At 30.9% G+C, this 15,549-nt stretch overlaps 1 protein-coding gene across 1 annotated transcript in view; it reads right to left on the minus strand.

Moving 5' to 3' along the window:
• Positions 1-8,457: 8,457 nt before the first annotated feature.
• Positions 8,458-15,549, minus strand: part of Smp_172990 (putative leucine rich repeat-containing) — a gene marked incomplete at both ends in the record, with an annotated part of 28,023 nt that continues 20,931 nt past the window's right edge. The window contains 3 exons of the mRNA XM_018794879.1: positions 8,458-9,297; positions 11,304-11,488; positions 14,855-15,287. Coding sequence (XP_018649247.1) covers positions 8,458-9,297; positions 11,304-11,488; positions 14,855-15,287 — 1,458 coding nt within the window. The remainder of the gene's footprint in view (positions 9,298-11,303; positions 11,489-14,854; positions 15,288-15,549) is intronic.

Consider the following 15,549-nt stretch of genomic DNA (forward strand, 5'->3'; position numbering starts at 1 on the left):
TTTTCCTTTCATTTAGTCATGATTTTGCTTTATAATTACAAAACTACAATTTCGTTGACTGGTTTTGAACAATTATCATCAACAGTTTTCAGATATTTGGCTGCGTTGACATTATTCATGGTGTGCTGAAGAATATGTAGATCATATATATAACTACTGATATTAATATGAGTAGTTCATTTTTTATATCGAAATGTTTGCACTTTATAGTGCGTAGTATACCGTTCAGACAAAAGGCAGACTATTATAAAATGAAATATAATAATAAACTTCAATGAAGAAATTATGTGTATAATAACTAAATACACGAAGGCAGCGTTTTCACCCTAATTTTGTACATCAAAAACCAGAGCTAATCAATCTATTCAACGTCAAAATAAGGTACTCAGCAATTTTATTAAACCTACAAGCGAGATATAATTCGCGAAAAAATACTATGTTATAAATCTATCATTAGAAAATATGAAGATATTATTCACGTTGTAGTTGGTTGGGGAACTGTTCATAATATGATACAAATAGTTATAAAATAAATGCATATAAAATTCTATTGTATGCTTCTTTCAAATATTGTATCATTTGAATGATGAGGTGATATCTTCAACTTGAAAAAGTAGGGAAGTTTGGGAAGAAAAGGTGAACTTGGCTTTTGAATCTTTAGGTAATATAAAATCAAGTGTAGAGTATCAAATTATCTTTTAATAAGTATTAATGTAAAAGGGTAGTTCATTGAACAATTTGGATATTCAAAGTCAGGTTAGTCAGAATTTCTAAGAGATCTATACGACAGATGTAAGTGATCAAAAAGTTCCAGTAAGTGGCCTCTTAAAATCTCCCTATATTTATTCAACAATAAACATAACGGATATAGAAGTTGGTACATTTCAGTTGATATTTATACTTGGCTGATAAAAGATATTCATCAGGATGAAATCATACATTGATATAATAGGACACTTTAAAGCCAACTTTATAGACTTATTATTTAGGTGATTGGGTAATATTAATGGCTTTCATATATAAATTATCTTACAAAATATCTTGTATTTTGTTAATCCATTACGCAACTATGTGAGAAATTAGTCAAATACCTGGAAATAGAATATTACTAAAAAATTCCATATTATTATGACTTATTGCAGTGTAAAATGAAATCCTTTCAGTTATGGCTTCGCATATAAAAATCTGTATTTTGGGAGATAATTCCAAACATCTGGCGAAAAAAAACAGAGAACTACAACGTTTTTCTCTAACTTTATCGATTACACGCTGAAATAAAAGGACGAACACTCTACCACTGACGTAAACAAACGAAAAAGAATGATAAGTGAAATATAAACAATAAATATACTACAAAACCAAAGTGAAAATATGTTCTTTCAATTGTTTCAATAAAAGATATGTAGCGTGCAGTGGTAGTAAAGTGGATTATTTCTTAGTATAAAACAATATCATTCTCATCATTCGGATTATTTTGTCCCGCCCTAATCCTACTTCAAAGTGAATTAGATGAACTTCGTTTTCGTGTTTTTACATATCAAAAACACAAATACTGATGCACGCACATTGAATACAGGTAAAACGTTGGTGATGAATATGGAAAACAAAAAAAATTACGCTGCTAGAACAGGGTATATCACTGTGAGGACAAATAATTTTAAAAATATATGTAATAGTACTTTGTTAGAAAAATTTTATTCATTATTCTACAGATAATAAAAATCTGTTTGTAGATTATAATCATAATGACAGATGATTTGTCTATTATTTTATCCTTTGACATTTAATGCCGAAATGTTTCATTGACAAAGATTGTTGACAGCCCACATCACGAACTGCTCCTAATTAGACAAGCACTGAATAATTGTTTTATCCTAGTATGGAACACCTCAGCAGTGGACATCCATGATCCTACCGCGAAACATGGTGCAAACTATGAAACTTAACGATTTCCACGAACCTCTTACACTAAAAATTATGGCATCTGCCAAGTGCCAACAATTGTGCACAAGTAAAGAATATCTAGACGACACAAATATTCAGCCAATATGTTTGAGGACTTTGTTGTAAATGAAGACTGGGTTTCTTATTAAATGTTAACTCTTTCTTATCTCAAGTTTTAAAGGGATTTTTTAAATAATACTCAATTGTTCATTTATTGGGTTACGTTTAAGTTCATTTTCGGTTTGTAGACTCTGTTCAATATAACATGTAGGCTGAACAATGTTTTACCTTAGCATTAAAAGGTCTAAAATTTTTTATGCGGGTTGAGTTTTAACACTGTGTGATCTCTTTCCCCATATACACTTTGTCATATCTGTCGTCTGGAAGCACATTTAGATCATTTCTACATGAAGTAGGCGCCAAAATTGTTCTCAAGAATGAAAGATCTACAATTGAACCGTCCAGCTCAGAGAACACAACATCAAAAACAAAGATACTCGGATCAGTAACCAATACACCATATTTTTTTAACTGCTAGTTAAATTTTGAAAGTTATCTGTGTGCCAAAACATTTACAGAGATCGACTCATTGGTAGTGGTAATATTTATAGATATTTCCATGCACAACCCTCTGGTTAAAAATAAAATATATCGTAGCTAATTCAAGGGCGTGTGTTTACTGACAGATCTTGTGCATCAATTTATTGATTTAAAAAAACTTAATCTGATTGATAAAAATCAATACTTTCATACATAATTTATCAACTAAAATATAGATGACTATCCTTGAAACTAACAATAAATCTTACCACTGACTGACAAACAACCTAAGATAATATTTAACAACATGTGGTAATATAGTTATAAGAATTTAGTATAAAAAAAACACGTTTATATTTGTTTTCATTGAGGGACAGTAAAATGAATCCATATTAAAAATGCATACCACTGTAATACTGAAAAAGATATTTAAGTGGATCAAACTGAAGCACTGTAATCTCGAATGCACCAGTTTCCGATCGCAAAACTTACATACTAAAATACTTTTATACGCTTAGTTTATAACCTCGTCAAATTATAAAGTCAGGATATGGAGTGAGGTTATCCGCAGCATCTTCAATGTTCAATAAGCGCATTATATCTGGCAGCTTTGACCATGTTTTCATTCACTTAATATTGTAGTGTAATTTCATGGAAGATCTCACTTCAGGTATCTGGAGTTACTTATAACTATTTTCTACGGACATGTCAGTGTAGCAGCCCGAATAAAAACAAAAATAGTAGCAAGCGTTAGGGACTGAAGTGAAATCTTTAATGAAAATTATACTCTACCATCCAGCGCCCACTTACCAAAAATGGGAAGATCACCAAACGTACTAAGTACAATGAACTTACTGATAAGTGGAATGCTGGGAATAATCTCACGACAATTACTTTAATGAGATAATATTAGATGTACGAAAGTTACCCAGGAAGAAAAGTGGATTATTTGTCTACACAACTGTCAAATGAATCATAAATAACATGAAATGAAGTTGAAACATTATAAAACGAAATGATCATCCCTTTACATCAATAACTTTTCTAAATGAGAAATGAATAGATGCTGATTACTAAAAATCACATGATATAGAAACTTTAGTCAATATTTCAAATGGTATTGTTCATTGCATTATTTAGATTGCGTAAAACTTTTCGTGAACAATATGTATATACTTATGTTGCTTACTTTACGTGTCTTATTCAAAATGTGAATCAATATAGGATTATTGTCGAAGGAATTCCGTCTATAAAGTATTTTGCTTAAAATTAAGATAAAAACTTCATATATAAGTTAGTCAGTTACTACAAGACTAAATACTTTCACAAGTTTGATTGTTTACATCGGATACAATTCAACAATTATGGATAATGATTTTATTCAACGAACTGGAAAGCAGGCTATGTGTAGTTACTTTATAATAATATATTTCAACAATGAATGATAATGACCTATCACAAAAGAAATTAGGTATGATGAGAACAATCGGTAAATTGACGATTTAACAAAAAGATTCATGAGTTTAAAGTGAAACTCCAGGAAAAATATCATAAAAATATGAAATGATTTTGATATGTATCATTATATTGCAATTAGAAAATAGGATGAATTAACCAATAAAGTCCTAAAGATAAACAAACAAGCCTACATCCACACATATACACACAAACAAACACTATGATATATCTAACTAATGAACAAAATAAACAAAATATTACAGTAGTTCAGTATTTTTCAATGGTTAAATATATATTGTTTTATTGACAATCATAATAATAATATTATTATTATTCTTTGAAAAATATACAAAATATAACAGAACCGAAAAGGAAACCTTGAAACCGTTTTTATCGGACTGTTTGTAAAACCACAATACAAAAACAAAGAGAGATAAAAAGAAAATATTAGGTTAAAATCAAAATAAACATAAATGTATACAAAAAGATATAAGCTGTTATTGAATTAAAATTATTTTTACGTCATAGGTACAGATATTGATAGGGAAAACAAATTACCATAGAAATAATAGAAATGAATAATGACAATAATAAGAATAAACCATTGTATATAACCCAAAAGAATAAAATAGATGACTATGCATTGTACAACTTTAATAGTAAGTGAAGCTCATTTAAACTGATACCAACATACACAAAAAATGTTTGATGACAACAGTATTCTTCATTAATAACAAAAATATCTCTGTTATATCTCAATGAGTAGAGGAATTGTATTTCTGACGTTTCCGGGTTTAATGTAAGCCGTTTTTTTTAATGTTTCCTTTGTACTATTTAAATTTATGTAAATTTGATTCGGTTATTTATTCACTCTGAGGAAGTGGCTTACATTAAGTTACGAAACGTCAGAAATACATTTTTTATACTTATTGAGATATAACAAAAATATATATATTTATTATTAACCTTGTACCCAAAGCTCAATTTACTTGGAATTATCAAGACCAACATTGGCATTGATACCCACAACATTATTCATTACTGTTAATATGGTACATCAAAAAAATGTCAGTAAAGTATTGTAATTATCGATATGCTCAGTAGTTGACAATGTGTACATCCGTATATGTTTGCATAATAAAGCAACATAATTAAAATAACAGTAATGGAAAATACAATTTACAACAAAAGAAAAGAAAAGTAAACTTCATTATGTACAATTGTAAACCCTAAGATTGAGTTTGTAACATTCCATTGAAATCGATATGGGAGAAAACGAATGAACTGGAAAATTATTAAACAAGTATTTATTAAAGAAAGTTGTTCTGTTTTAATAAAAAACAACAACAGATCACGACAAGTATCATTTTTGAAAAAAATAAAAGTGAATATTGAAATTCAGAGGTTATTATGTACGGTTTAAGATCGTGGATATTGTACGTCGAACCAAACATTGGAGTCAAATCAGTATATGTATATAATTCGAGAATTGGACGTATTCCGAACAGCTTTAAATAAAGAAAGATAAATAAAACATTTCACATACAATTTACAAGCAATTTACTACATGAAACAATAAATGAGATTGAACTAATCAAACCAGACAAAATCAAATCAATAGTTTCATTATAAATTTCTAAGAATATGATCACTTCCCAAACAAACTCGTTATGTAAGCAATAACATTCTGATTTAAAAGAATATTTAAAGTAATAATTTATATTGTCAACAGATTGAACACTAGATAAATTGGAGACCAGAGTCATTTTGTATAAAAGTCACCGATTGAAACTTTCATAACGTATGACTGATCTATTATTAAATGTGGATTGGCAATGTTATGATCTATGAAAATTGACAAAGTGAAGAGCACATCATGACTACAGAATAATTGTACTACAATATAACATCTTTTGGATATATAAAATGAAGATATTTAGTCTTAAATCTCAGAAACACTATATTTTATGCATTGCTAGTGATCTATAATGGAATTCAATAAAATCTTGGATCCAGATTATCTATCCATAGTAAATATAATTGAGTCAGAAACAAGGTGTGGTAACACAACACAAACAACTTAGTTTATGTTAAAGTAATGTCAACTTATCAATTGTATGGGAAATAGAATGATTCTATGATTCCGAAGGTTTGATGTTAGACATTTTTTATTGTACAATACACTATATTAGTAGTTACTCCAGGACTGGCCTGCCTCAACACCTGAACTAAGGATAGGGAGTGAAGTAGTCGAACGCGTCGACAACTTCACTTATCTTGGAAGTCTGATCAGCCTGAATGGCTTGGTGTCTGACGAAATCTCTGCACGAATTCAAAAAGCTCCTTTGGCTTTTGCCAACTTACGTCACCTATGGCGAAGACGAGATATCCGTCTATCAATTAAGGGACGAGTATACTGTGCAGTAGTTCGCTCTGTTCTACTTTACGGCTGCGAAACATGGCCATTAAGAGTAGAAGATACTCATAAGTTACTAGTATTTGACCATAGATGCCTTAGAAATATTGCTCGCATCTGCTGGGATCACCGGATAAGTAACAGTGAGGTTAGACACAGGGTATTAGGGAATGATGGTAAATCAGTTGATGAGGTCATGAATCTTCATCGACTGAGATGGTTAGGCCACGTGTTACATATGCCTGAACACCGATTACCACGACGCGCAATGCTGACTAGTGTTGGGGATGCTTGGAAAAGAGTTAGGGGCGGCCAAACCAAAACGTGGCATCAGTGCTTGAAGTCACTAACTTCTAGTCTGAGTCATGTTGGCAGATGCAGACTACCTGGTTGGGGTCCGCGTGACTATCGTAACCAATGGTTGGAGACTCTAGGTGACATGACTCAGAATCGATCACAATGGCGTAAGTGTATACACTCTTTATCTTCCCTTAAACCTCAAGATTAAAATTGCTTCATAACGTTCTTCCTTCCTATACTATATCCTTATATACAACCTATATGTTATATACTACCACCACTAAATTTACTATTTATATGAATCTGGTATTCATCTTGTTGTGCTAACAAGGTATGGCAACTTGGACCGATGCATAAATGTGCCTGGTCCTACGTTGTGACTGACTGACTGACTGACACTACATTAGTATAGAACACAATTCTTGAGCTCTTTTCAATACCTAATGAAGGGAAAAAGATACGGATTCACTTATAGGATAAATATCAAATTACCAACCTTCTCTACATAAAAGCCTTAGCTAATTTGATTCTAGATATTATCTATGACAAAACTGTTACCAACAGTTTTAAAGTAATTTATAGAACACAATGAAGTCACAAATGGATTATGTACATCTAGATAGATTGAGCAATAATTTTGTGAAAACAAGAGTTTACTTGCTATGTTTAATATACAAGAAAGTACAGCCATAAAATACATTGGTTTTTCCATACCTATTGGAATAAATATATTACTGGAAACCAAAAAGCAGGCTCTGACCATATAAATAAATACAAAACAACTCAACATTACAGTTATTCAACCTTAACTAAGAAGCTACTACTTTTACTATTGTTAGTATGAGCCAAAGAGTTGAATAATTTCACGAAGAATCTACCGTTATTTGTCCTTTATATCGTATATGAGCTGATAACATGTAACATTGTATAGATTTATAAATGATGACTGAAGTTTGAAAGACTTGAATTAGTGACCTTTAAGTGACGTCTGGGCTCTTTACCTATTATATTTCAATGTCAACCAGATCTTAGTTTATTATGATTATCCATCCGTTTCAGATAAATTTCTCGTGATTTATGATTCAACAAATAACGCCATTATATTAATTTCTTAAAAAATTTTTTATCATCTCTATCTTAATTGAGATAAAATAAGACACAATGAGAGAGCGATTAATCATCAAAGTGACTATCACAAACAGTATTGGTTGATAACAGTATAACCTAAAGAAAACATCAATCTCTAAGAAATTCATGTTTAGTCTCAAAAAATATATTCTATTTTATGATGTAATACAATGTCAGCAACTATTTCCGAGGACGAATAGAGTAGGAGAGAATGGACATTTAATTGCACATGTAAACTGGGATGAGCATTGATGTATCTACCCAGTAACATAAATGATGAAAGATACCTACATAAAAGAATTAATTTTAATGATATCATACAAAAATAAGCGAAACTATTCACTGTATTAACCAATTCACTAGTCTTGTTTAAACTAAAAATGATCCTGGTAGATCTCTGGAAAATCAGTTCATAATTAACAATGAATATATAAACAAAAAAAACTCAATGACCTTTTAACAATAACTTACCAGAAAAGAAAATCACAGTTATTAATTTTGTTTTTCAGGTAAAGATTAACGGAAAACATATTGAATAACAAAATCATATTACAATTATTACTGTCATGTCAAAAACCATTAGTATTGATTTTTGACAGGTTTACTGATGAAGGCATATCTTATTACGGTGGGGAATTCATTAGATTTCTTCGGTCTATGTTTTATTATATTCAATTACTGATTGCGTCATTATTTATATGATTATTTTGTTCTATTGTATTTAGTGAATTCGACTTGTCAAATACATTTACAGATGACTGAATTGGATTTGATTTGGTATCATAATTCAATGACTTATCATCCTTGGTAGATGGTATATTTACATTTTCAAATAAATTAGATGAACAAGAAGAGAGATTTCCGATAGACATAAATGAACCAGATATATGTTGAAGTAAAGGTTGTTGTTGTTCTACCACCATTATTGTTGTTTTCTCTTCTTCTTTGCTTCGTTTTTCCATTATTGCATAATTCTCATTCTTATTGATAAATTTATCGTCTTTATTAATTGATTCCTTATCCGATAGATATGCGGTGGATGTCTCATGAACAGGATTAGTAGAGATCGTTGTACAGTTAAAATTACCCAAAATCTCGACGTTACTATCAATATCAAGTTGTGTAGTTGTTGTCTTTAACAAACTATCTAACTGGAGATCAGCATTACTATTATTATTATCAGGATCACAATCATTATTATTATTACATTCATAACTTCGTATCACCGACGTATCTGATGTACCATTTGTTATGTCCAACGACATCTCACCATTCATTATACTACAATTAGTTAGTGAGTTATCATTACACTGCATCACTGAGCTGATATTCATGAATTCAGATTGTCCCAACGAATTCTCTTCGTTGACAACACCAGTTGGTGTGATTGTATCACAATTATTATTCGAGACATTATTATTAATATTATCAACTAGTTCTGTTTCTAAACGATTTCTTCTAAGATTTGAATCGATGCTTTCAATGAGAGACTTAATTAAATCTTTATCCTTCTGTAAACAGCACAAAGAATAAATAAACAAAATTAATACTGTACGGATATGTGAAGATTGCTGAAATTCATAGTTCATATAATTAAAATGACAGTTAGAAAAGCATTGAAAGCTAGGAAGCACTAGACAGTTGTTTCATTTTTAACAGCAATGTGGATACGCGACTCTACATGAAATCGAGTTAAGGAACCTCAGGTCGTATGGGGACTACTTAACCTTCATAAAGATTAGTACCGACTAATAGAAATGATGGTAATCATACACGATAGGAAGTGGAACTTGCCTTTCATTTTCCACAGTAAATATAGCAAACATTTAAATATTTATTTGTCAAGAATAATTTTTAATAATAGGTACAATGTAACGAATTTAAACAGTTACCTTAGTAAGTAGTTGTAGACTCATTCAGATAACATTAATTTTACATACTTTCTCAAAAGGCATAGGTTATACCAAGGTCTTAAGTTGACCAATGAGGAATTAATTTGGTACACCTTCAACTTTAACTTGCATAAAGTTTGTGACTAGAGAAATTCGTCTATGATACACATCAAAAAATCGCCACCAGTCTCATTCAATAATTGTCGCATAATTCAGTAAATCCTAAATCAATATTCAACTCGGTAGTAGTTCAGTTAGAGACCTTGATAAATCTCAGGTCCTATCATTGGTAAGGTTGTGGGTGCATAGTGCTCAGGAGTTTCATACTGGTATAAAACAGCTGTCTAGTGCCCCCTGATTTTCGATAGTATCCAAACTGATGTCAATCTGTAACAAATATAGTGTTAAAATATTTATATCTATTAGTAAACAAATGAAGAACATTCGTTTTGATTTGGCTGCCCCTAACTTTCTTCCACCCGTCTTCAATATTAGTCAGAATGTGCGTCATGGTCATCGGTGGTTTGGCATGCGTAATACGTAGCCCAACCATCTCAGTCGATGAAAATTCACATCTATGATCAAATTCTAATAACTTACAAGTATACATAAATCTACAGTCTCAGTATGAGGGACATCTCAGTAACTTTTAGAAAAATCACTTCATTGAAAGTGACATTATTTAAAGTACGTGAGATATTAAAAATGTAAAGTATTCTGAGTCGTTAAGCTCGAAGAGGATCTCCCACAATAATGGCATAAACATGTTATGTTATACGTTGATTAAAACTTCGTAAATTATACTCTGTAAAACGATCTACATACAATTCAATATACTAAACCAAGAAATTCAAATACACTGAATTCATTCCTAAAAAGAGACAAATATATCTATGTACTACATCGATACCACCTCAAGACAAAAGGATAAAGCAATGCAACACAATGCACGATAAAAAACATTTTAAACAAATATATGTGTGTAAAACAAGAAAGATTGGTTAGGTGAACAGTTCACTTTTCGACGAATTCATTTTCAAAGCTATGCAAGCGCTAATATATACTCATTTTTTCGAAATGGTAATATTTACAATAATAGTGATAATAAAATTTTGCTAAACATTGTAGCAGTGAGGTACAACAAATAGAGCTCAATAACTGAACACCTTGTGGACACACAGGTCATTCGATCAATACGGATTCTGCTTTCAAAGTCATCAATAAGGTAAGTAGAGAGCTATCAAAGCAGTTATATTCTATCTTCTTAGCATCGTCGAAGCACTAACTATACAACTGGAAAAACTACAACTTTGTGTACTAAAGAAACTTGTACAGCTTCTTCTTCTACCATGATCTTAACCTCTCGTAATTTTTTCTTCTTCCTTCTTTCCTTCTATCTTCCTCGTTATAGACTTTTTTGTTTCAACTGATTTGTTTCTGTTTCCACGATCCACCCGATTGCAGTTCATCTCAATTTCAACATTTTATCACTCTGAGCCTTCATGTTCGAATTATGATTCTTTATCTATCTGAATTCGCCGAAAAGAGGACTGTTGACTGAATCAATCTCTCTTATGTCTCAACGAGTATATTTCATTATATATATACCATTAATTTGAACCTACATCAGATAGATCCGGCTGAGAGTTCGCCCAACGATGTGCGTCTGAAACCAGACTTGTTAATGTTCTATTAATGAATAAAGTTTTTGATAAGGCCATTATAGAGGCTATATCTAAATTATTGTTGCGTATATCCAAATACTTTAGACACTTTGATTCACTGAGAAAGCTGGATAAAGCGAAGATTCCTAGTGTTTTTATTAAAGTAAAAAGGCAAAAATCGATTAGCAACATCATAGAGAGTAAGTTACATATCAAGTCTCAAGAAAACAATGTAGCAGTTTGTAGAAAAACCTCTCCAATAATATATTCGATTAAGGCTTGCATCCAACTGACTATAAAACTACTATTTGCACAAAATAATGACGCTGAATTTTAATTGTTAAATAAGTGATTGCATCCGAGAAACGCTTCCACCCATTAAAATAAACTACACTTGCAACTGACAACAATCAATTGTGCACCACAAAAAATTATTATTCGTAAGCACGATAATATCTGGTAATCAAGATGGGTATTACACTGTAATTTAATATGCTATCCAATGTTTCAGGACAGATTCCTTCGTGACAATCTGATATCAACTAAACAATTGACGAAATGTTTTAATTTATTCTGTCATAAATCATAAGTAAATTAATAGTTAATAACTTATTTAAACTATGTCATTTGGTAGTTTTATCTGATTAGTATCGTATGATCATTTTAATAAGCGACCTTTATATATAGAATATATGAAAATAATTAAGCTAAATGATGTTATATTCATGTTATATAGACTTTAATACAAAACTAATTACACGAGAAAATCATAAAATGGAAATGTATGATTATGTAAATATCAATCCACCTGGTCGTGCCCTCCTCCCAACAAAAAAAACAACCGCTTGTCATGGCTCGTTGTTTGTAGCTTTAGTATGGCTGATGATGATTAGTTCTCCCACTTTTCAAGGATGAAGTGCTCCAGAGGTATCAGGTTTGCTGTAATCTATGCAGATTTTAGGTACAAATTCATATTTTTACTAGTACCGTACAGATTTATACAGTAGAATGAAACACTGCCTCCCTTGTTTCCAGTGACTTCCAAGTTGTCACATCATATTTTTTTAAGAAAATTACTTTTAAAACACTGAAATTAAAATTTCTGCACAATATGTATGTGCCTTATAATTATCTTCATTGACAAACGCTTAGTCAACAGTCAACGTTGTACTGACTGTAAGATATATGAATAAAGATGTATTGGAAATTAGCAAACTATGTTAATTGAACGCTATAAATTTATCTATGGATTATTAGCAGATTCTTTTTGGAATCTTGACACTATGGTTCTCATTTCTTGTAGGCAGAATTTAAATACAAATATGAACCGTTTACGAAGTGAGAATTTACGCAGTTTAGTTCGAGCTGTATACTTTAATTGCCTGGATGTTGGTGATGCAGCACATACCCCAAAACTGGAAACCAATATTTGGGAAATGAGTATTTAAATAAATAAATCACTGATCTTAATAGTAAATATTACAGTACAATACCAGTGAAGGACAAGAGATTGAACCGAAACTAGGTTTTGTTCACGAAATGCAATCATTCAATCGATAAATAACAGTTTCAATAAGTAGATATCATTACCAAGTTTAGATTTGATAATTTTCAATAAATTGAACGTTGGGTAGATTGTTGTAAGTGAATAATATATTTGTAATATCTCTATGAGTAGAAAAATGAGATTTTCTGACGTTTCGTGACTCAATGTAAGCCATTTCTTCGGAGAATAAATAACCGAATTAACATTAATCCAAGTTTAAATAGCACAACGGAACAACACAAATATTATGTGCGATCAATCAAAAAGCAGGTCATTATTCGGACCTGTTTTTGAGAAATTAACAAAACAGGATACAGGATGGGTAAACAGTACGGTAAATAAATAGTTGAATCATTCAACGTTTAACCATTGGGTTGCAGGTTCAAAGACCCCTTCATATATTATGGTTTAAGAGAATGGGTAGTGTGTCTAGCCTTTATACAAATGCACAACTAAAGGCCAGGAACACAGTCCAGTACTAAATTATTAAGTGATATTACAAAACAGTGTTTAAAAAAATTATACTGGTGTATCAGTTTATAACATCATCTTCGGTTGATGATGAAAAGAATAGTAAAGGACTGATAACAAATAAAAATCAGTGTAATAAGATGTTAGATATTTTGCACAGAAATAATAAAATGAATGTAACCTCATCTTAAGGATAGTTTTAGGCTGTTGTGTTAAGGAATTTTTTAACCACCCGCGCTCAGTTAAGTAGATCAGAATAAAAGTCGACAAATTTAGCAATATGCTTGATATGCACACTTCGTTATTCCGAAGATAAATCTGTTTAAATTTTACTGATCAGTCTAATTAGTGCAAGTTCAAAATGATTCCATCAACATTTACCTCTTTTTACCAACAGTGCGACATCTAATTCAAACAATGTATTCTCAATGATCGTATTATATGGAAATTAAGCTGCTATCTTCAACTTCGCGTACATTCAACAACCATGTATTCAGCAGTAAAAAAGGGAACTTTGCTTATAATAAAGAAATTTATCAACTTATAGGCAAAAAGTAATATTGCTCATTGTTTCAGAATACAAGTCGTTTACTTTTAAACCACACCATCAGTGTTTATACAGTCAAGTAGATTAAGAGAATGGTCAATGTTTATTTTTATTGAAGTAGAATTGATTCATATAAAGCTAAAGTAGGTCATAGGTTAAAGTAGGTCACGATCAGCTAATGAGCAAAGACAGACATATCTGGCTACATTAAATACAGGTCTAGTGTATCACGTGGTCAAATATGGTGATTTATCCAGTGACCTATTGTCGAGTATCTAGGGTCAATATCAAGTGTAAGAGGAATTGGAAACCGTATTTTTCCGTTGTGACAAAAATGCCTGTATACGTCATCTCCTCATTCACCACGAAAAGATACATTGAAAATAGGGTATAATAAAGTAGGAAGCATCAAAGAGACACTTCATTTTGGTTTCAAGTTTTACAAAATAGTGAATACTCAATATCAATCTCATATACCGACCCACAGATTAGTTTCCATGATTATATTACTAACAGACATCAAACTGTGAAATCATGGTTCAGTAGTTTAACTTCTAGGCTATTAACATAGTGTTACACAGGTTCAATCTTCTTTTCCCCTAACTTCAATATAGACAACCACAGAGAAAAGCCAACTAGCATACAAAAGTAAAAACAAGAACTTCTTCAGTTACAGTTGGTGATGAAAAATAATAATAACTTCGCTATAAAAGTTGAAATTTTACATATAGCTATAATTCAATAATTTATTCATTTAATATTCAATGTTGATTAGCAAGTAAGTACGAACTACTGATTCAAGAGGTCAAGAAGTGTATATCTTCGCACATGATACACAATAATATCTAAAACAAAATCCAACTACACCGTTAATTAGTTACGTTTAAAATTTATTTAAATGGAAAAATATTACAATTAGAAGCGATAATACACACAACATTAACTTACCCGAAAAAGACATATTAATGGAGCGGAGATATAATTCTTTTAAACTATAATTTCTAATTAAACCTTCACATAATACTTCAACACCTTTATCGCCAATATTTACATTATTACTTAAATCTAAAATAATTAGACCGCCAACCAAAGAAATCAATGATTTTGGTGTTTGCATTAATACAATAGCCAATGATTGCATACCATCTATGCCTAAATTATTGTCTACAAGATAAAGATGTTCTAAGCTGCAAATTTTCATTGGTATTGGTGGTGTACAACAGGGATTAGAATTTGAATCGGATTTTTTTTCTGTTGATGGTGGTGATGACATAGCGGTTAGTTTAAGAACTTCTTGATCATCCAACGTAGAGAAACGTTCACGTAAACGATTTCGATAAGATTGAAGCAGTCCAGTACACAATATACCTAAACCATCATCCTATGAACATAAAAATAATAAAAATTAAGAAACTATTTTTAATCAAGAATGGAATTAACATGTGATTATTAGAAAAGTAATTGTCTACTATTGAGGAATATTTTTTCGACATATTAGAGATTATTTAATAGCATGTCACAGTAGAACTTCAACGTTGAATTATTCAATCTTCTATTTTAAAACATATGATTGAACATCGAATTTATAGGAATAAACACAATCTACCGACAAATGGACGAATAAATCTTTTATCTTTTTTTGT

Source organism: Schistosoma mansoni, chromosome 1 (assembly GCF_000237925.1).
Source record: "Schistosoma mansoni strain Puerto Rico chromosome 1, complete genome".
Lineage (NCBI taxonomy): Eukaryota > Metazoa > Platyhelminthes > Trematoda > Strigeidida > Schistosomatidae > Schistosoma > Schistosoma mansoni.